We start from the raw sequence: 24,406 nt of genomic DNA on the forward strand, positions 1-24,406 counted from the left end.
TCTTAAAAAGTCATACATTTGATGATTGAAACCTGCATATATCCTGACTACATAATAATTGATACAGTATGTTTGATGTATTTGTGCTGACTTTGTATTGGCTTGATATTGGTATCAATCAATACTCTAGGCTTCAATATCGGTATTGGAATAAAAAAAAAAGTTGCATTGGGACACCCTTAGTAGCTAAATGAGCTTCCTTAGAATCAAAGTTGTAGCATAAACATACAGTAATAGACTGGGTGAAGTCAAAGTTGTAGCATAAACATACAGTCATATGTAACAGGCATATATAATATGCAAGTTACATGTAAATACCTGAGTATTGTTCGATGTTTTGTCAATGTGGAACCATTGTCTCGTTGTCCCTCCTACTGCAATACCGCATTTTTCGGAGTATAAGTCGCGACGGAGTATAAGTCGCACCAGCCGAAAATGCATAAAAACCCAACACCAAGAATAGACATTTGAAAGGCAATTTAAAATAAATAAAGAATAGTGAACAACAGGCTGAATAAATGTACGTTATATGAGGCATAAATAACCAACTGAGAACGTGCCTGGTATGTTAACGTAACATATTATGGTAAGAGTCATTCAAATAACTATAACATATAGAACATGCTATACGTTTACCAAACAATCTGTCACTCCTAATCGCTAAATCCCATGAAATCTTATACGTCTAGTCTCTTACGTGAATGAGCTAAATAATATTATTTGATATTTTACGGTAACGTGTTAATAATTTCACACATAAGTCGCTCCTGAGTATAAGTCGCACCCCCGGCCAAACTATGAAAAAAACTGCGACTTATAGTCCGAAAAATACGGTAATTACTGTGACACCTGTCTTTTTATATGCGTTGGACACGCCTAACATCCCTTTTGTCTACGATAACGGGAGAGGGGCTCGACGATGGCAGAAAGTTATTGACAACAATTGTATTCTGTGTATTATCAGTAAAGTGCAGCTGAGCAATCCATGGTTTTTGATTGATTGATTGAGACTTTTATTAGTAGGTTGCACAGTGAAGTACATATTCCGTACAATTGACCACTAAATGGTAACACCCGAATAAGTTTTTCAACTTTTTTTAAGTCGGGGTCCACTTAAATTGATTCATGATACAGATATATACTATCATATATACTATCATCATAATACAGTCATCACACAAGATAATCATCAGGGTGTATACATTGAATTATTTACATTATTTACAATCCGGGGTGTGGAGGGGGGGGGGGGGGGGGGGGTTAGGTTTGATTGTTATCATATCAGTCATCAACAATTGAGAACAGAGAAATGGATATTGAAACAGTGTAGGTCTGACTTGGTAGGATATGTACAGCAAGTAGTGGACATAGAGAGAGAGAGAGAGGGATCAGAAGGCATAAGAAAAAGTATCTACATTTGATTGTTTACATTTAATTATTAACAATCCGGGGAGGGTGTTAGTTTAGGGTTGAAGTTGCCCGGGGGTGTACTTTTATTGCAGTTTTGAAGGAGGATAGAGATGCCCTTTCTTTTCTTTTTGGTGAGTTTAGGGTTGAAGTTGCCCAAAGGTGTACTTTTATTGCGGTTTTGAAGGAGGATGGAGATGCCCTTTCTTTTCTTTTTGGTGTCGGTCGTGTTCCATAAAATCCACACAACGCAGAGGAAAAGACCAAGTGATGAAGTCCAAGTTGTAGCATACACATACAGTCATAGATTAGGGAAAGTCAACGAGAGCTTGAGATTTTGTGTTATCGGATTGTCAATGAACGCAGCACACGTCACTGCTCAGTCTAGTGCAGGGGTCGGCAACCCAAAATGTTGAAAGAGCCATATTCATACTTGTCAACCTTGAGACCTCCGATTTCGGGAGGTGGGGGTGGGGGCGTGGTTAAGAGGGGAGGATTATATTGACAGCCAGAATTCACCAAGTCAAGTATTTCATATATATATATATATATATATATATATATATTATATATATTATATATATCCTGAAAATATGCAAACAAAACTGTGTTTAGATAATTGATACTTCAAACTTGCATAAATAAATACTAAGGAATATAACATAACTTGGCTTCTGAGAGCTTCAAAATGTAATGAATAAAATGCTAAAGTTGTTGATAAACAAGCAATTATTTTAATAATTAAATATGGTCATTTTAAATTAATTATTATAATAATTTAAAATTAATTATTTCAAATATGTTTATTTTAATGTATAATTCTATGGCTGGATGTAATAAGGAGTCAGAAAAAATACAAATAAAAATCCAATTAATTTTTAGCAAAATATAGTAAAAATGTATTTATTTTATTTTTAAAAAATTAATAAATATATTTATTTTTAGGTAAGATAAACATAATAATACAATTTATCTCTAGTCTGGATGATTTAGTTCTTGTCACCCTGTTGTCCTCCCGTCAATAGGGAGATTTTCGGGAGAATATTTGTCCCGGGAGGTTTTCGGGAGAGGCGCTCAATTTCGGGAGTCTCCTGGAAAATTCGGGAGGGTTGGCAAGTATGGCCATATTGGACCAAAAATACAAACAAATTTGTCTGGAGCTGCAAAAAATTAAAAGCCATATTACATACAGATAGTGTGTCATGAGATATAAATTGAATTAAGAGGACTTAAAGGAAACTAAATGAGCTCAAATATAGCTACAAATGAGGCATAATAATGCAATATGTACATATCGCTAGCCTAAATAGCATGTTAGCATCGTTTAGCTTGCAGTCATGCAGTGACCAAATATGTCTGATTAGCACTCCACACAAGTCAATAACATCAACAAAACTCACCTTTGTTAAGTTAAAAGTTTGGTGGACAAAATGAGACAGAAAAAGAAGTGGCATAAAACACGTCCTAGGAAATTATATATGTAAACAAACTAAGGTGAGTTCAAGGACCGCCAAAATTAGTAGGACAAAACGGCGCTCGCCAAATACTCGAAGCATGTTTACTACAGTGTGATTTATAACAATTAGGGAGGTTTGTGTCATGTTTGTCCTCCTACAGAAACCCTACTAAAACTAAAAATAACAAAAAATATATCCCCCCTCATCTTTTTCCATTTTTCATACATTTTTGAAAAAGCTCCAGAGAGCCACTAGGACGGCGCTAAAGGGCCGCGGGTTGCCGACCCCCGGTCTAGTCAAACAATGTGTCAAATAGTCAGTTATCTACGCGTTTTCGTTTTCTATGTGTCGAACTATAATTATTCTCTGTTCAAAGTGTTTTTGTTGACATGTCTGGAATTAATTTATTGAATTTCGCCTACATTGTTATGGGAACAATTGTCGGTTTTCAATGTTCCGGTTTTCAATGTTCCCCTTGGGATGGATTATGAAGGAAACCCGATGTAACACTGTACAGTATTATTAATATTATGTATTATTATTATTATTATTATTTTACAAGGTTGTCATAAAGCTGGTGACTGGTTATTGAGTGTAAATTATGTTGTGGAGTTAGTTTGACTGACTGACTCGGCCAGTGCTTCTTAAATGTTTTCTCTTACGCCCCCCCCTACGAAAAAGAAAATATGTTGCGTCATTCAAGAGTGGTGAGTACCTACTACTTTGTACATTTATTATATTTTGAAATGTTTGAATAAGTGCACGGCATCTTGAAGGCTTAAACAAGGATCGTGCTAGCTTGTTAGCTTCATTTCTTGCTAGCGAACAATGGCAATTGAAGAAAGACGGAGAAGGTTTAGGAGGTGAATTTCATCTAATAGTTATAAGTCACTTTTAATGCAAAAGGGCAACTTCACTCTATCAGCAGGGGTTGGAGGGGAGGAGCGAGCTTTCTGTCAAAAATAGATATTTTCAGTGTATTTTTTTTTGTTTTTTTAGCCGTTCGGGAATAAACTGTAGTGACTGGCTACGGCGTGTTAGCCAATGACTGTAACCGGGGGGCGGGACTTCCGGGGAGAGATAGGGAAGTGACGTTGATTACAGGAAGTAAAGGGTTCGAGTTTTGCCGGGAAAAGAGAGGAGACGCACATTGAGGTATGTTGTGTGCTTGTAACACGTCTTGTGCAATAAAGACAAGCTAAGAAGTTTTATGAGCCTACATTCCTGGAATATTACAATACATAACCCCGTAAAAGGAGAGGTGTCTACTAGAGTTGTAAGTAAGTAAGTACATATTAGATTAGATTGCCATGAATTGATTAACGTGGACCCCGACTTAAACAAGTTGAAAAACTTATTCGGGTCTTACCATTTAGTGGTCAATTGTACAGAATATGTACTGTACTGTGCAATCTACTAATAATTTACCGGAGACGGGCTTTCTGCTCCTCCGCTCCCAGTCTGGAATGCTCTCCCTGACCACATGAGGGCACCACAGACAGTGGATGCTTTTAAAAAAGGCTTAAAACCCCTTCTTTTAAAAAAAGCCTTTTTTAAAAAAAATATATGCGTACTAGTTTTAGCTATTTGGCTGTTCTAGTTTTTATTTTTATTTATTTTTTATTATCTTTTTATTTTTTTTATTTTATTTTTTTAATACACTGTAGCACTTTGAGGTTGTTTACTCAATGTAAAGTGCTTTTTACAAATAAAATCTATTATTATTATTAAAAATGTTAACGTTAAAGACTTATCGTATACATTTTTTGTACTTTGCATCACCAAATCCATCTGTGAACATTTATTTTCTGCTCCTGAATGTTGGTGATATGTTTGATTGATTGATTTCTTTCTACAAATGTTTATGTGCCGTTAGAATCCATGTTTAATTGTTAATAAGTAGCAGCTGCTTCAGCAAAGTAAAGAAAATACATTGCTTTTAAATCACTGGTTTTCCAAAGCGTGAGGTGCGCTCGTTCTTGATAATCATAATCATAATCATTGATAATCATAATTGATTATTTAGATTTTTAGTTCTGATTCTTAGGTTAATTGGAGACCCAAGATTGCCCACAGGTGTGAATTTGAGCGTGGCGGGTTGTTTATCTTGATGTGCCGTGCGACTGGCTGGTGACCAGTCCAGGGTATGTATACCCGCCATCATCGCCTGGTATCAGCTGAAAAAAGCACTAGCTCACCCGTGACCCTAATGAGTCCAATATACTCTCCAGAAAATATTTTTTAGGGCAAGTAATGGAACCTGAAGTATCAAGGTAGTAATTTGAAAACCAATGATTTGAAGCAAAAAACTTGACTGTGCATAATTTTCAACAAAATACCGTATTTTTCGGACTATAAGGCACACTTAAAATCCAGTGCGCCTTATAACCCGATGCGCCTAATGTACGGAATAATTCTGGTTGTGCTTACCGACCTCAAAGCTATTTTTTTTTGGTACATGGTGAAATGATAAGTGTGAGAAGTAGATGGCAGGAGACAAGAGATACATATCGACTGCAATATGATGGCAGTCACACATAAAAGATACATGTACACTGCAATATGACTCAAGTAAACACCAACATTTTATATGTTTCATTGAAAATATAGAACATTACACACAGCGCTCAATAAACTATCAAAATGTTTTAGTAGGACTTTAGTAAGTTATGAAGCCACACCACTTGATGGATTGTACTGTGCTTCAACATAGGAGTATTATTTTGGTGTGTGTATAAGGCAAGACATATTATCTGGTGTTTTGTTTCACAATATTATGTAAAACCAACTTTTTTTACCTTCTGGTACCTGCTGATCTGTATTTGGGATCTGCATAAGTCCTGAAAATTTGTACACGTCCGCCTTTGTAGTCGGTACAGACTCCATAGTCGATAATCTTCTTTTTTTCCCTCTATCTTCTTGTTATGTGACATTCATCCTCCACTGTTGCCATTTCTAATATAAAGTAGTGTAAAGTTCTTACTTATATCTGTCAGTAAACTCACCATGAAAGCACTAAAACATACCGGTGTAGTGAGTTGACATTATTCACCCAAGGAACTTTAGTTATTAGAGAGTTCTGGTCGGGACACATTTCGGGCGTTGTTGTTGCACTAGTGAGCCACAGATGAGGAGATGCTGCTCTGTTATTGATTGAAGTAAAGTCTGAATGTCATTAAAACAATTAGCGCCATCTTTTGACACTTCTTCCACACCCGTCCTTGCACGCTACACCGCTACAACAAAGATGACGCGGAGAAGACGCTGTCCAAGTGGAGGCACGTGAATAAGACCGCCCACAAAACGGCGCATCCTGAAGCGACTGTCAGAAAGCGACTTGAAGATGATGTGTAAAACATCATCTATGCAACATTTTGAGCAAAGAACCACCATTACATGTTATGTAGACCACAAGGAAGTCTTTTACACTTAAATAATCATAATAATAGGATTCCTTTAATGCGCCTTTTTTACAAAGATAGACCTGAATAGACCCGCTCATCGGCAGTGCGCCTTATAATCCGGTGCGCCCCATGGTCCGGAAAATAAGGTACGTAGAATCCTAGTAATTATTAACTCTTCCTGGACTGTGCGAGCTGGTACCCTGGAACAAATTCCACTGCCATGTGACTTGTGTATTTGCTGGATAAATGTGTTGATCCTTCATTAACAACAGAGGCCTTGTGGGCATCAAGAGCCACACAAAACCTTTGGTTTTGTGGATGAAGAATGTTAACGTGCAGATGTTGGTTCATGTGAGATGCTTCTTGTTCCACAGCTTCTTCAACAGCACGTGTGGACACGTCCTGCTCAGGTGAGTGAACTGGCAGCTTCCTGTGGCAGGTCCCGACTTCTCAGATGTCCATAAGCTCATTATTTATTATCAAACACACTGACTGGACAAAGACGCAAATCAGTTGCTCTGGATGGTAAGATGCATGCTTTGCACTTGTTTAATTTGCTCATACCACACTGTGAGAGGACAAAAGAATGTGCTTCTGTAACGTTGATGTCGTGTTACAGAGGTCCGAGATGGAAATAAGGAAACGGAAAACAACAAAAGGTAAGAACCAAACTTCCTTGTCAGTTATTATCACAGCACTTGTTTGTACTACTGTGATACAGTACATTTACACAGGAATACTAAATGTTAACCTCTTTACCAATGCTTTACCTTCATCGATAGTATGTCACAAAAGTGGGTACACCCCTCACATTTCACCAAACATTTAGTTCTCAGGAGACAGAAAGGAACATTGGACTAACAGAGTAGACAGTGTGCAGCTTCCAGACAGAATGTAGATAGACACAGTGCATCCAGAAAAGATTCACCGCATTTCACTTTTTCCACATTTGGTTATGTTAGAGCGCTGATGTCAAACTCAAGGCCCGGGGGCCAAATGTGGCCCGCCACTTCATCTTATATGGCCCACAAACGCCTGAAAATAATATGCGTCAATAAACAACCTTATATTTTTTTTCACATTCTGACAGAAAAAAAATTTATGCACTGCATGAAATTGCATACATTTTAAACTTTAATACTATCCAATATTGGAACACATTTTTTTGTCAAAATAAAAATAAATACTTGAATATTTGCTTGACTTCTGATTACAAAGCAAGTTGTCCATCGAATTGTGCACTGTAAAAATGAAAATGAATTCTACGGTCAAATTTACAGTGGTCTTTACCAATGTTCCCTCTAAGGTGCGCGCCTGTGCAATTGCGCACTGCTCAAGCGTCGTCTGCACACGGCAAATCTATGCAACGCACAAAATCAAATAAAAAAATAAGCGCATAACAATTTTCGACACGACACGGACACGACAGAGAAAACAGTTTTCGTCATCATTGTTTAAATATTGTAACGTCTGTCGAGACGCTTTGAGGACATGAATTCCATCGATCACTTTACTGAGCAAAACTCTTTGTCGGCCATAAACGCATCACCAAAACATTAGTAAAAATAATATATCTAGCAAAACTGGTCATTTTCTGCAGTACAAACCAGACCAAAAGCAACTTTGTTATATCAACAGCAGCCGCTCGCTTTTTCTCACTTGCGCCAACACATGCACATATGGCACTTAGCCAGTGATGCGTTTACATCCATCCATCCATCCATTTTCTACCGCTTATTCCCTTTGGGGTCGCGGGGGGCGCTGGAGCCTATCTCAGCTACAATCGGGCGGAAGGCGGGGTACACCCTGGACAAGTCGCCACCTCATCGCAGTGATGCGTTTACAGCCACACAAAAAGTCGGACAACTCCAACACCAACACATAAAGTGTAATTCCAGGTCGTTAAACTATGATTTACCAATCAAATGTGTGCTTATTCTAGTGTCATTTATTAGGAATCTTAATTTATGAATATTAATCATGAAATGCTGTTCGTATATTAAATAAATTCTAATAAAAATATATTTTTTTACAAACAGGAAGTTGCAGGAATGTACACATGATCCCCTGCTTACATATCATTGTGCAACATGTGATTGTTTTAATGGGAACTAAATGCAATGTCTGAAAGGGGTACAAATTATTTCCAAAGCAGGACCTCCACCCAGACAAACAATACAAGTACACAGTTCATGAAAAACAATATTTTTTGTTATTGTCATTGTAAGTGGGCCTAAACACTTATATTAGAAAATAACCTCATGGAAATGATTGCTGTCATTTGATTATAATAATAAGAGAATGTTGTCTGTCTATCTGTGTTGGCCCTGCGATGAGGTGGGGACTTGTCCAGGGTGTACCCCGCCTTCCGCCCGAATGCAGCTGAGATAGGCTCCAGCACACCCCGCGACCCCGAAAGGGACAAGCGGTAGAAAATGGATGGATGGATGGAGATTTAACTTGTTATTTAGTCAGGTTTGGGACAGGTGTGCTGCTGGTGTAGCCACAGTGTGCACGTCTGATGTTGCTCACATGGGCTCCACTGAATGCTCAGGGACTTTTTGCGTTTGCTCACACACATGAAAAATTAGAGGGAACATTGGTCTTTACAGCATATTACTGGAAATTGAAAAATAAAAACACTATTTTTCACGATAAAAGTCTGTTGTTTGAGCTGCCAGTTTTTGTTGTTGTTTTTAAGGTGTATTACCGCAAATGGAAAACAAAAAAGGACGGTAAAAATCTGGCTGCTCAGATGGCAGAATTAAAAATGTGTTATTGTTTTTCCATAATATGTTGTAAAAACACTGTATATTTCACACAAAAATTCTGGTGATTTTTTTTCCTGTAAACATGTTTTTTTTAACGGTGTACATAAGAAATATTTTCAAAAATCAAATGCATAATTCATAATATTTTCTGTTTCAAGCGGCCCTTTGATGGAAGCCATCACTGCAATATGACCCTCAACAAAAAACAGTTTTTTGTCCTCAATATTCTACACACTATACCCCATAATGGCAATGTAAAAACATTTTTTTTTTTTTTTTTTTTTAGAGATGTTTGCAAATGTATTAAAAAATACAAACTAAGAAATCGCATGTACATAAATATTCACAGCCTTTGTCATGACGCTCAAAAGTGAGCTCACGTCAAACTCTTAACTGATCACCCTTAAGATGTTTCTACAGCTTAATTGGAGTCCACCTGCGGTAAATTCAGTTGTTGGACATTATTTGGAAAGGCACACACTTGACAGTGCATGACAGAGCACAAACCAAGCATGAAGTCAAAGAAACTGTCCGCCCCACATCGCGGTCCCCTCCAAGGTTTCTCATTGCCCCCACTGGGTCGAGTTTTTCCTTGCCCTGATGTGGGATCTGAGCCGAGGATGTCATTGTGGCTTGTGCAGCCCTTTGAGACCCTTGTGATTAAGGGCTATATAAATAAACTTTGATTGATTGAAAAACACCTTTTGTGGTCTTTAATGTAAAAAAACTCTTAATCCATAAGAGCAGCAGTGTCTTTGTGTACAGTATTAAAAGCAGAGGAAACATTTGTGCTTTTTTGCTGACAGGAAATTCAGATGCATGTTTTTTAAAATAAAGCATAAAGGACATTTTTATGATATTTGAAATATTTTTAAAGTAATTATGGCCAATAGTGTGTAAATAATTGACTACCGGTATATATTATCTATCTATCCATCCATACAATGTATTACCTAACTTGGTTTTCTTGTAGAAAACCCCCCCTAATTTTTAAGGTGTGGCAGCTTTTATTTTGTCGTGGCGGTGCACCACGATCAATTGGACACATTTAGGGGAAACCCTGTAACTAATAAAATCCATGAGTGCCCGGAACTTCGAACACGCAGACATAGTTTCCACATGGCCGCTTCAACAGAGCGCAATGGTGTGTGGGTACTGTGATCCATGACTTTAAAAATATATATATATACAGTCGCGGTCAAAAGTTTACATACACTTGTAAAGAACATAATGTCATGGCTGTCTTGAGTTTCCAATCATTTCTACAACTCTAATTTTTTTGGGATAGAGTGATTGGAGCACATACTTGTTAGTCACAAAAAACTTTCATGAAGTTTGGTTCTTTTATGAATTTATTATGGGTCTACTGAAAATGTGACCAAATCTGCTGGGTCAAAAGTATACATACAGCAACATACATGATCAATGTTGGTGATGTAGAAATGTTACAATCAAATCAAATTAGCTTCATGGCATGGCCTCTTAACTTCATGTGAGTGATTATGATTGTTGGCTTCTCTGATCCCATTTAAATAGGGCTCATGTGATGCAGTCATTAGACTCGGTTACAAACGCGACAATGGGAAAGTCAAAGGAACTCAGCACAGATCTGAAAAAACGAATCAATGACTTAAACAAGTCAGAAAAGTCACTTGGAGCAATTTCAAAGCAGCTTAAGGTCCCAAGAGCAACTGTGCAGGCAATTGTTGGTAAGTATAAAGTGCATGGCACAGTTTTGTCACTGCCACGATCAGGAAGAAAATGCAAGCTATCACCTGCTGCTGAGAGAAAATTGGTCAGGATGATCAAGAGTCAACCGAGAACCACCAAAAAGCAGGTCTGCAATGAATTGGAAGCTACTGGAACACAGGTGTCAGTGTCCACAGTCAAGCGTGTTGTGCATCGCCACGGACTGAGAGGCTACCATGCAAGAAGGAAGGCGTTGCTCCAGAAGCCACACCTTAAGGATCGTCTAAGGTTTGCTGCTGATCACATGGACAAAGATAAGACCTTCTGGGGGTAAGTTCTGTGGTCAGATGAAACAAAAATTGAGCTGTTTGGCCACAATACCCAGAAATATGTTTGGAGGAGAAAAGGTGAGGCCTTTTAATCCCAGGAACACCATTCTTACCGTCAAGCATGGTGGTGGTAGTATTATGCTCTGGGCCTGTTTTGCTGCCAATGGAACTGGTGCTTTAAGTGGGACAATGAAAAAGGAGGATTAGCTCCAAATTCTTCAGGACAAGCTAAAATCATCAGCCTGGAGGTTGGGTCTTGGGCGTGGTTGGGTGTTCCAACAGGACAATGATCCCAAACACACGTCAAAAGTGGTCAAGGAATGGCTAAATCAGGCTAGAATGAAGGTTTTAGAATGGCCTTCCCAAAGTCCTGACTTAAAGGTGTGGACAATGCTGAAGAAACAAGCCCATGTCAGAAAACCAACAAATTTAGCTGAACTGCACCAATTTAGTCAAGAGGAGTGGTCAAAAATTCAAGCAGAAGCTTGTGGATGGCTACCAAAAGCGCCTTATTGCAGTGAAACTTGCCAAGGGACATGTAAGCAAATATTAACATTACTGTATGTATACTTTTGACCCAGCAGATTTGCTCACATTTTCAGTAGACCCATAATAAAGTTTTTTGTGACCAATTTCCAATCACTCTATCACAAAAAAATAAGAGTTGTAGAAATGATTGTAAACTCAAGACAGCCATGACATTATGTTCTTTACAAGTGTATGTAAACTTTTGACCACAACTGTATATATTAATGCACAAATGTTAAAAGTGAAGAAAGGTTACGGCAAGCAGAAAATTGTTTATTTCAACTACCATATTTCCTTGAATTAGCGCCGGGGCGGTAATTATTTTAAAACCTCTTCTCACTCCGTCGCTTACCAAAGGCATGCGGTAAATTTAGGCCTGCGCTTATAAATTTGAGTGTGATGTAAGGATACCATCATGAAAAGCACATTTAATTAAAAAAAACATTATTATGGTCTTACCTTTACTTATAAATGAAGTCCATGCGCAGCTCCTTCTGAACAAAAGCATTGATAACTTGTTTATAGAAGTCTTCCTTATCTTTCTTCAGTTTTAAAATTCTCTCTGTCTCGATGGAGATCTTCCTTTAATTATTACCGTACCTCCTGCTTCGATTGAAAGTCCAGTTTAGAAAACTGTTTTATTTTAGATATGTAATCCTCCATGTTAAAAGTGCAAGCGAGAGGAAAAAATAAACAATCACTGCTAACTGTTGCTACTTGTTGTCACTTCTTCTGCAGCCGAGTAGTCGCAAGAAGGATCACTAGCGCCCTCTACCACCAGGAGACGGGAGTCATTTAATGACTCCTATTTGACACACGCAGCGACGGTATATTAATAAAACATAGCTGCTTACTGTTCTTTTTTAGCATATTCAATAGCTTGGACCTTAAAGGCCTACTGAAACCCACTACTACCGACCACGCAGTCTGATAGTTTATATATCAATGATGAAATCTTAACATTGCAACACATGCCAATACGGCCGGGTTAACTTATAAAGTGCAATTTTACATTTCCTGCGGAACTTCCGGTTGAAAACGTCTAGGTATGATGATGTATGCGCGTGACGTCGATGGTTGAAACGGAAGTATTGGGACGCCATTGTATCTAATACAAAAAGCTCAGTTTTCATCGCAAAATTCCACAGTATTCTGGACATCTGTGTTGGTGAATCTTTTGCAATTTGTTTAATGAACAATGGAGACTGCAAAGAAGAAAGCTGTAGATGCGATCGGTGTATTAGCGTCTGGCTACAGCAACACAACCAGGAGGACTTTGACTTGAATAGCAGACGCGCTATCCGACACTAGCCGCCGAGCGCATCGATGATCGGGTGAAGTCCTTCGTCGCGCCGTCGATCGCTGGAACGCAGGTGAGCTTCGGTGTTGATGAGCAGATGAGGATTGGCGTAGGTGGAGAGCTAATGTTTTTATCATAGCTCTGTTGAGGTCTGTAGCTAAGTTAGCTTCAATGGCGTCGTTAGCAACAGCATTGTTAAGCTTCGCCAGGCTGGAAAGCATTAACCGTGTAGTTACAGGTCCATGGTTTAATAGTATTGTTGATTTTCTGTCTATCCTTCCAGTCAGGGGTTTATTTCTTTTGTTTCTATCTGCAGTTAAGCCCGATGCTACCACGTTAGCTCCGTAGCTAAAGTGCTTCACCGATGTATTGTCGTGGAGTCACTGTGAATGTCCATTTCGCGTTCTCGACTCTCATTTTCAAGAGAATATAGTATCCAAGGTGGTTTAAAATACAAATCCGTGATCCACAATAGAAAAAGGAGAGAGTGTGGAATCCAATGAGCCCTTGTACCTAAGATACGGTCAGAGCGAAAAAAGATGCGTCCTGCACTGCACTCTAATAGTTCACTCTCATGTTCCTCATCCACGAATCTTTCATCCTGGCTCAAATTAATGGGGTAATCGTCGCTTTCTTGGTCCCAATCGCTCTCGCTGCTGTTGTAAACAATGAGGAAATGTGAGGAGACTTTCAACTTGTGACATCATTCTACTTCCGGTACAGGCAAGGCTTTTTTTTTATCAGCAACCAAAAGTTGCGAACTTTATCGTCGTTGGTCTATACTAAATCCTTTCAGCAAAAATATGGCAATATCGCGAAATGATCAAGTATGACACAGAATGGATCTGCTATCCCCGTTTAAATAAAAAAAAAAAATTTCTGTCGGCCTTTAAATCCTACTGAATAGCTCTTTATCTTCTTCCCTTTATGCGATTTTAAATTATTGAAATCAGCCTCCTCCATTTTGAAAATGATGACAGGTGAAGTGTCACTCGTGACGTGACGAGTTTGACCCAGCGGAAATTCTAGACATGCGCTAATAATAATAATATTTTGCGAAACGAGTTTGACCCGGCGGTAATTCTAGGCAGGCGCATACTATATACCCGGCGGCAATTCAAGGAAATACAGTATTTTACCTGAAATACTTATTGAAGCTATAAAGTGTGTGTTATCCGATAACTCGATTAATTGAACAAACTAATCGATAGATTACTGAAATAATCTATGGCTGAATGTAATGTAAATGTGAACTCTTCTATCAAACAAGACATATACAAACTATACTGCACATAGATGGACAAACTACGGCTAGAGTACATACTCTATGAACGCTTTCATGTAAACCCCTATTCCAAATGCAATTGTTTATTATAAATAATATATTCCATGTGTGCTACTAACATGATGCATCTTACACAGTTTTCTGCTGCTCATGTGAATCCTCGGTTGACGACAAGGGCAGCGAGGTCCCTCCTCACAGGCTGGCTGGCAGCTGCTAAAGGTTTACTGCAAAGCCTCTTCATATCCCCTTAGAAGGGATTATGTAGTTCAGAGCGCGTTTTTTTTTTTCTTTCTTTACCACAGACTTACCAACCAACAAGTTTACAAGGCGGTGTTCCCGTGAGGATTTACTCGTGTGAGAGAGAGAGAAAGTGGTTGTTGGAAGCAGAAAATGAGATTACTCACTTTTAGTTTGTACTGTTCTTGCTGATGAGCAATGGTCACATTATCAGAGAACCTGGTCAAACCATTAGGTACACCAACTATTCATATCCAATACAAAATTCAGCCTTTACAAAGTTTTGATTGACACTGTCACATACAATCTGTTTATTACTGTATGTGTAGTATTGAACAGTAGTGCAGAAGTAGTAATATTTCCCCGTTATGTACAATAGATAGATAAAGAAACAAATACCCGTCAATGTGAGAAGTTACAAGTATTGACTCATATCTTAAGTGCATGTGTGTGCAGGAAAGTAAACAATTAAGGGCAACCTGAGCTTGACCATGCGGGGTCAATGGTGTCCGGTTCTCAAAATAATCCACTTTTTCCTCCCAACAAATGACAAACAGTTATCCTAGATCAGAGCCTGGCAATTATTTTGACTCAGGGGCCACATTGAGAGAAAAAAATGTGTCTGGAAGGCCAATGTGTATGTGTGTATGAATTATATCCACATTTAGCTGTAAAAATCTGCTGTACAGTATGTGTGTTTGGCTCCCTTTTTTTCAGGAACACTAATACCAAAAGTCACAATGTCCCATAGAATAAAAAAAAAAGTTATGACAAAAACGGCATGGAATTTTACAGTTTTTTACTGTATGAAACACCCAAAATGTACATGAAAATAAAGTAGGATTTACAATATTAAGTATGAACAATAAAAGACTGAATATTAAATGGGTTGTACTTGTATAGCGCTTTTCTACCTTCAAGGTACTCAAAGCGCTTTGACACTACTTCCACATTTACCCATTCACACACACATTCACACACTGATGGAGGGAGCTGCCATGCAAGGCGCTAACCAGCACCCATCAGGAGCAAGGGTGAAGTGTCTTGCTCAGGACACAACGGACATGACGAGGTTGGTACTAGGTGGGGATTGAACCAGGGACCCTCGGGTCGCGCAGGGCCATTCTTCCACTGCGCCACCAACATATGAACATCTTTTACTTCTCAGACCAGCTCCTCCATAGTTGTGTATCTTTTACAATCAAGCAAAACACAATAAAAATGTAACAAACAGCAAAATATGAATGCAAAGTGTAATAAACACCTACTATGTGATATATTATCACTTTTACGCAGAAATGTGTTGTAAAAATTTTCTTCCGTATCTGTTCCTGACACATGTTTGGGGCTGGCTGATCTGAAAACAAGCCCCGCCCACTCTGCTTTGTTCCTGGTCTGAGCTGCTGTGACCTAGATTACCCTAACAACTCCTAGAACACTCAAAAGTGCAGATTTCAACCATTGAATTACTTTCTAAAGTTCAAGATTTAGTCATTTAAAAACAGCACTGCACATCATCATGGCAAATACACTTTTCATGTTAAAGGTCTAGAAAAATGATGTAGAACATCCAGCGGGCCGGATTGAAAATCTTAAAGGGCCGTGTGTGGCCCACGGGCCCTATTTTGCCCAAGTCTGTCCTAGACAGAAGTACTCTGGAGTTTAGATCAAGGTAGTTTTTGGCTGTATTCACATTGTCAATCATTGTTAATGCCTCTTAGCACCAACACGTGTGTGCGTGTGCGTGTGTGTGTGTGTGTGTGTGTGTGTGTGTGTGTGTGTGTGTGTGTGTGATTCATACCTTAATATATTATTCCTGCTAATTGATTGCGATTTAGTTAAAGGGGCTGTTTGCAACATGCTCAAAGTTACATTTTTAAACCCGCCAAATAATGACAACTAGCTTATGTTTACAAAAGTGTTTTAAAGGCCTACTGAAATGCGATTTTCTTATTTAAACGGGGATAGCAGGTCCATTCTATGTGTCATACTTGATCATTTCGCGATATTGCCATATTTTTGCTGAAAGGATTTAGTAGAGAACATCGACGATAAAGTTCACAACTTTTGGTCGCTGATAAAAAAGCCTTGCCTGTACCGGAAGTAGCAGACGAGTAGCGTGACGTCACCGGTTGTGGAGCTCCTCACATCTGCACATTGTTTACAATCATGGCCACCGGCAGCGAGAGCGATTCGGACCGAGAAAGCGACGATTTCCCCATTAATTTGAGCGAGGATGAAAGATTTGTGGATGAGGAAAGTAAGAGTGAAGGACTAGAGGGCAGTGGGAGCGATTCAGATAGGGAAGATGCTGTGAGAGGCGGGTGGGACCTGATATTCAGCTGGGAATGACTAAAACAGTAAATAAACACAAGACATATATATACTCTATTAGCCACAACACAACCAGGCTTATATTTAATATGCCACAAAATTAATCCCTCATAACAAACACCTCCCCTCTCCCGTCCATATAACCCGCCAATACAACTCAAACACCTGCACAACACACTCAATCCCACAGCCCAAAGTACCGTTCACCTCCCCAAAGTTCATACAGCACATATATTTCCCCAAAGTCCCCAAAGTTACGTACGTGACATGCACATAGCGGCACGCACGTACGGGCAAGCGATCAAATGTTTGGAAGCCGCAGCTGCATGCGTACTCACGGTACCGTGTCTGCGTATCCAACTCAAAGTCCTGCTGGTAAGAGTCTCTGTTGTCCCAGTTCTCCACAGACCAATGGTAAAGCTTGACTGTCATCTTTCGGGAATGTAAACAATGAAACACCAGCCGTGTTTGTGTTGCTGAAGTCGGCCGCAATACACCGCTTCCCTACTACAGCTTTCTTCTTTGCTGTCTCCATTGTTCATTGAACAAATTGCAAAAGATTCACCAACACAGATTTTCAGAATACTGTGGAATTTTGCGATAAAAACAGACGACTTAATAGCTGGCCACCATGCTGTCCCAAAATGTTCTCTACAATGCGTGACGTCACGCGCAGGCGTCATCATACCGAGAAGTTTTCAGCAGGATATTTTGCGCAAAATTTTAAAATTGCACTTTAGTAAGCTAAACCGGCCGTATTAGCATGTGTTGCAATGTTAAGATTTCATCATTGATATATAAACTATCAGACTGCGTGGTCGGTAGTAGTGGGTGTCAGTAGGCTTTTAATGTTTACGTGCTAAAAACCGGAAGACGGCGGAATATAATGCTTGCAACACTTTTGAAAATGAGTGCCCTCTCCCCTATAGGCTGCCATGTACAGGTTTTAAACACCCTATTTTAATGTATTCTAATTTAGAAAGGCAATGCATGATAGAAATATGTACTGTATTTTTGTAGTACATTCTGCAGATGTTCTTTCTAGCTGGTGTAAATATTGATTAGATCCCATGGGTCTGATTTCCTGGTACTGTAACAGACAGATGAGTTGTTGTTGATAACATTATCAGTACTAACACAATTGATCTAATAACATAATGAATAAGGAACGGATAAACAGTAATGTACTAATTTAATAGTTGGATTTCTTATACTGGTTGTTGACTGCAGTGGTATACAACTTCATCGCATCAGCTAAAGTACAAACCCCAAAACCAGTGAAGTTCGCACGTTGTGTAAATGATAAATAAAAACGAAAATACAATGATTTGCAAATCCTTTTCAATCTATGTTCAATTGATTGGTTTTGGAGCAACATATGTTGCCATCCAAGCAACATTATCAATAGACGCCCCTGCTTATTTCAGCAAGACAATGCTAAGCCACGGAGACTCCGGACTGTTGAACAACTTAAGCTGTACATCAAGCAAGAATGGGAAAGAATTCCAATTCAAAAATGTGTCTCCTCGTTCCCAAACCTTTACTGAGTGTTGTTAAAAGGAACGGCCATTTAACACACTTGTAAAAATGCCTTTTTTGCAATATGTTGCTGCCATTAAATTCTAAGTTCATGATTATTTGCAAAGCAAAATGACGTTTCTCAGTGTGAACATTAAATATCTTGTCTTTGCAGTCTATTCAATTGAATATAAGTTGTATCATTGTATTGTCTTTTTATTTACCATTTACACAACGTGCCAACTTCACTGCTTTTGGCTTTTGTAGATGGACATTTCAGATCCATTACTGTATCAAAAAATATTTACAATTACCCGGTAGGCTTTCAAAATAATAATGAAAAAATATAATTTGAAAAAAAAGTAATAATAGGTAATACATGTAAAAATACTATTACCATATTTTTCGGAGTATAAGTCGCACCGGAGTATAAGTCGCACCTGCCGAAAATGCATAATAAAGAAGGAAAAAAACATATATACATGGAGTATAAGTCGCATTTTTTGGGGAAATGTATTTGATAAAACCCAACACCAAGAATAGACATTTGAAAGGCAATTTAAAATAAATAAAGAATAGCGACAACAGGCTGAATAAGTGTACGTTATATGAGGCATAAATAACCAACTGAGAACGTGCCTGGTATGTTAACGTAACATATTATGGTAAGAGTCATTCAAATAACTATAACATATAGAACATGCTATACGTTTACCAAACAATCTGTCACTCCTAATCGCTAAATCCCATGAAATCTTATACGTCTAGTCTCTTACGTGAATGAGCTAAATAATATTATTTGATATTTTACGGTAATGTGTTAATAATTTCACACATAAGTCGCTCATGAGTATAAGTCGCACCCCCGGCCAAACTATGAAAAAAAAAGCGATTTATATTCCGAAAAATACGTTGTACAGTATGCAATGTGTTTTATTTTTAGCATGCTTTCATCATCATTAATACTTAGCCATTTAAATATGTAGGCTAAGGAGGGAAACATAGTAAGATCAGGAGGAGTCATGTGACCTGACAACGAGCATTGACTTCCTGGTTACCTGCCTGCAACCTGAGATGCTTCATATCAGCAGTCATTTTGAGAGCATACACCTGCCGCTTGAATATTTAACTCCGTTGCAGATCAGGTCGCACGTTGCTTGTGAATTATTCACAATGATAGTTTATATGAATTAGTCCGCATCATTTTTGGGAGAGAGACCCTTTTACAGAGGCAGGTATGTACAGTAAAGGACTTTATATGTGCATGTTTGTCATGCAGCATGACTGTTCTGGCAGGTGCAACAGAAACTGGCTGCTGTTCTCTATAATGCATGACCTGCACATCTTGGCACCTTGTGTTGACAAACTGCAGATGAATGCTGGTTTGGTGGAGCACTTTGCAGAAAGACAGGACGTAAACAAGTGCCCACTTTGTTGATAGATTAGGCAAATGTGGCGCGGCGTTCAGCGAGTGTTTTAAGGCGGGAGATTAAATTTGGAGCATTGATGGATAACTGAAGATGATGCAGGATAAGTAGGCAATTATTTATTATGTGGGATGCATAAACACAAGGATGGGGTGAAGGATATCTAGTGGATTTCTGTGCTGCAGCTTTGAGTAGGAGCAGCACTGTGGTGGTGTATTTGCATGATATATCTACATTACTCAACCTGGATGCAACACATAAGTATGTGTGTGCGTTGTCTGGAAGTTGTTGATCGCTGTTTTCATCAAGGCTTCAGGGTCACTCCGCCTGCAGATTGTCCATACAAACATTTCTTTCCATCATCATGTCTCTATGAAAAATATGTCCTGTATCACACAACATGGCAGTGCTGTCTCTCAATCCATTATCGGACATTCGAGGACGTCTTTGACACCCGTAGTCGTTTTTTAAAATCTTTTTACCGGCGGGTGGGACCGGACGTCGGCCGTTCTTCACACCAGCCCATGTCAAGCTAATCTACGTCCAATCCAATTGATCTTGGGGAGTTAACGCTCATGCGGGGAAGGAAGTTGGCGGGAGGGAGGCGAAAGCCAAGCAAGTCTCGGTCAAACGCCACTTGTTGCTCTTGCTGGCTGTCATCTGTATTATGGTGACCGGGGAGGCTTTTTATGTAATTGTTCTCAGCGCTAATGAGTCAGAAGAAAATAACATTTGCCATGTAAGTACAATTCCCCTCCCTCTTTTTTCCAATTGCACTTAGTATCCTCACCCAGACAGAGTGAGTTGTGTTTCAATGAAGCCTTTAAGAAGGCCTTGTGGGAATAAATGTACTAATCTATGTAACACTGCTTACATGATCTCTTTCTCTCCAGTTTGTTCTGTCTTGATGCAGCTGTGCTAAGTCTGTCTTGTCTGCTGCTAGATTTTGTACAGACTACCTTAGGCATCACATACTGATTTATCATTGAGCTTTCCCAAAGGAACTATGATCTGTGTGCCAGAGTCAAAATGTTGCATCATTCAACAACCGTACAAGCAATTTAGTGTTTAACAGGGTTTGTACCAGCATTAGACTTAGACTTAGACAAACTTTAATGATCCACAAGGGAAATTGTTCAACACAGTAGCTCAGTTACAATGATGGAAAGTGTAAGGATGGAAAGGACAATGCAGGTATAAATAGACTAATATAGCGATAAAAAATCTAACATATATACGAATATATACATAACATGTGTACAGAAAACAGCCCCTTTAACTAAATAGTAGGAATGTCCGATAATGGCTTTTTGCCGATATCCGATATTCCGATATTGTCCAACTCTTTAATTACCGATACCGATATCAACCGATACCGATATCAACCGATATATGCAGTCGTGGAATTAACACATTATTATGCCTAGTTTGCACAACCAGGTATGGTGAAGATAAGGTACTTTTAAAAAAAATTAATAAAATAAGATAAATAAATTAAAAACACAGATAGACAGACAACATTCACACTCACATTCACACACTAGGGCCAATTTAGTGTTGCCAATCAACTTGGCCCTGCGATGAGGTGGCGACTTGTCCAGGGTGTACCCCGCCTTCCGCCCGATTGTAGCTAAGATAGGCTCCAGCGACCCCAAAGGGAATAAGTGGTAGAAAATGGATGGATGGAAATTAAAAACATTTTCTTGAATAAAAAAGAAAGTAAAACAATATAAAAACAGTTACATAGAAACTAGTAATGAATGAAAATGAGTCAAATTAACTGTTAAAGGTTAGTACTATTAGTGGACCAGCAGCACGCACAATCATGTGTGCTTACGGACTGTATCCCTTGCAGACTGTATTGATATATATTGATATATAATGTAGGAACCAGAATATTAATAACAGAAAGAAACAACCCTTTTGTGTGAATGAGTGTGAATAAGTGTAAATGGGAGAGGGAGGTTTTTTGGGTTGGTGCACTAATTGTAAGTGTATCTTGTGTTTTTTGTGTTGATTTAATAAAAAACAAACAAAAAAAACCCCCCAAAAAACCTGATACCGATAATAAAAAAAACGATACCGATAATTTCCGATATTACATTTTAACGCATTTATCATCTCTAGTTGAAAGGGATTTGCAAATCATTGTATTCTCTTTTTATTTACATTTTACATACTTTTACATTTTAACGCATTTATTGGCCGATAATATCGGCAGGCCGATATTATCGGACATCTCTAGTTTTCTCAGGTACATTTTCTGACAAATAATAAATCCAAGCCCTCCACATGTCCGTTAGACCCCCCTCTCTCGACCCTGGTTAAAGCATGCCTCTCTCTGCTTCCCTTCATCACTGCTATTATTCACTCTTCACTTTCCACTGCTATTGTTCCGTCACTTTTTATTTTGAAAAACCCCGGTTCAGATCCCAACAATTACATTAACCTCCGCCCCATTTCCAATAGACCTTTTTATCCAAAAAATCTTTGGAAAAATTGTTGCATCCCAATTGCACCTCCACTTAACCCGGCACTCCCTCTATGAACTTTGCCAATCAGGTTTTCGAACCCGTCACAGTACAGAAACTGCCCTGTTAAAAATCACCAACTTCTCTCTAGTTTCATCCTCCTGGACCTCAGCAGCCTTCGACACCATCTCTCATCCATCCTCCTCAATAGACTCTCATCCATTGGCATCATTAACACCCAGGCCGCACAATCCGATCATTGTGCAGTCACAACAGGTGTTCCACAAGGATCTGTCTTGGGCCCTCTTCTCTTCATCACTTACCTTCTCCCCTTTGGCTATATCCTCTGTAAATTTAACATTCACTTTCACTGCTATGCTACCTATTGTATGCACCAAGCCACACTTCCACCCTCCTCCTTCACCTCTTGCTCATTTGAAATAAAATCCTGGTTCACCTCAAATCAAACAGTGATAAAAACCAAAGTAATTGTCATCAGTACAAAATCCACACTTTCTATGTCAATGTAAGGATCTGCCAAAGTGTTTACAGTTCCTCTATACAACAAAAGCACTCCGGTGTTTTTAGGAATTTGCTGCAAAAATGTTGCCAGTTGAATAGCCCTGCTGTACAGTATGTCTTCAGGGGGATTTTACATTCAAGTCAAGGTTCCACTTTACTCTGTTTCTACTCTTATCCTCCAGTAGGTCATTGTATGGAGTTTATCCTTACAAGTCCAGCATGATTAGCTTGGAGAACCTTGGAGACCCATCGGCTAACTGGGACATAGTGGAGACCATCGGTAAAGGCACGTATGGGAAAGTCTACAGAGTGACCAACAAGAAGGATGGAAGTCAGGCGGCAGTCAAAGTGCTGGACCCCATCAATGTAAGTTGCATCAATGCATTCTTAATAAGGATTTTGGGTCAGCTGCTATATTTCAAGTGTATTGTGTAGTTGTAAAACATTACTCATTACTAGCAAATACCACCTGGAAAGTTACTTAACTGTCTATTGTGACTTTTATTACCGGTAAATGTAAGTACCGGTAATAATTGTGTTAAGCTCCAAAGCGCCCCTTAAAGTTAGTAATCTACAAATCCACTAATGAAAGAGGCTGAAATATATGGTTGCTATCTTTTAGTTTGTTGAACCTGTTTAAATATCAAGTTTCATTTTTTTGAACGAGGAATCATGGGACTTCACAATGACACTGCGCTTCCCTTTTTCTAGAGAGTAGTAATAATAATTGATTGTAGTATTGACAGCAACATATTTTAATTGTATTATTGTTGTAAGAACTCGGGATGTTCCGATCAGGGTTTTATGCTGCAAATACTGATCATCCAGGAGTGAGATTGGCTGATACCAATACTGATATCAATCATATGTATTAACTACATTTGTTTATGTATTTATGCTGAGTGCTTTTGAAAGTTTTACGACATCAACACAATATTTAAAGGGGAACATTATCACAATTTCAGAAGGGTTAAAACCATTAAAAATCAGTTCCCAGTGGCTTATTTTATTTTTCGAAGTTTTTTTCAAAATTTTACCCATCACGCAATATCCCTAAAAAAAGCTTCAAAGTGCCTGATTTTAACCATCGTTATATACACCCGTCCATTTTCCTGTGACGTCACATAGTGATGCCAACACAAACAAACATGGCGCATAGAACAGCAAGCTATAGCGACATTAGCTTGAATTCAGACTCGGATTTCAGCGGCTTAAGCGATTCAACAGATTACGCATGTATTGAAACGGATGGTTGTAGTGTGGAGGCAGGTAGCGAAAACGAAATTGAAGAAGAAACTGAAGCTATTGAGCCATATCGGTTTGAACCGTATGCAAGCGAAACCGACGAAAACGACACGACAGCCAGCGACACGGGAGAAAGCGAGGACGAGTTCGGCGATCGCCTTCTAACCAACGATTGGTATGTGTTTGTTTGGCATTAAAGGAAACTAACAACTATGAACTAGGTTTACAGCATATGAAATACATTTGGCAACAACATGCACTTTGAGAGTGCAGACAGCCCAATTTTCATCAATTAATATATTCTGTAGACATACCCTCATCCGCTCTCTTTTCCTGAAAGCTGATCTGTCCAGTTTTGGAGTTGATGTCAGCAGGCCAGGGAAGCTAGGGTCGATATTCTTCTCTTGATCATCTTCGGTGGCATAAGGGACGGTGTGAGCCAAGACATCCAGGGGATTTAGCTCGCTCGTCTGCGGGAACAA

At 38.9% G+C, this 24,406-nt stretch overlaps 1 protein-coding gene across 6 annotated transcripts in view; it reads left to right on the top strand.

The window, feature by feature from the left end:
* The first annotated feature begins 20,275 nt into the window (after positions 1 to 20,275).
* The window catches only part of myo3b (myosin IIIB), a 304,160-nt gene continuing 300,029 nt past the window's right edge, over positions 20,276 to 24,406 (top strand). For all 6 annotated transcript variants that reach the window (XR_009816499.2, XM_061971641.2, XM_061971640.2 and 3 more), the window contains exons 1-2: positions 20,276 to 20,425; positions 22,862 to 23,045. Coding sequence is in view for 5 of the 6 variants with exons in the window: in XM_061971641.2 (XP_061827625.1) it covers positions 20,397 to 20,425; positions 22,862 to 23,045 (213 nt within the window). In the remaining variant the exon portion in view is untranslated. The remainder of the gene's footprint in view (positions 20,426 to 22,861; positions 23,046 to 24,406) is intronic.

The sequence above is a fragment of the Nerophis lumbriciformis genome, linkage group LG13 (assembly GCF_033978685.3).
Source record: "Nerophis lumbriciformis linkage group LG13, RoL_Nlum_v2.1, whole genome shotgun sequence".
Classification (NCBI taxonomy): domain Eukaryota; kingdom Metazoa; phylum Chordata; class Actinopteri; order Syngnathiformes; family Syngnathidae; genus Nerophis; species Nerophis lumbriciformis.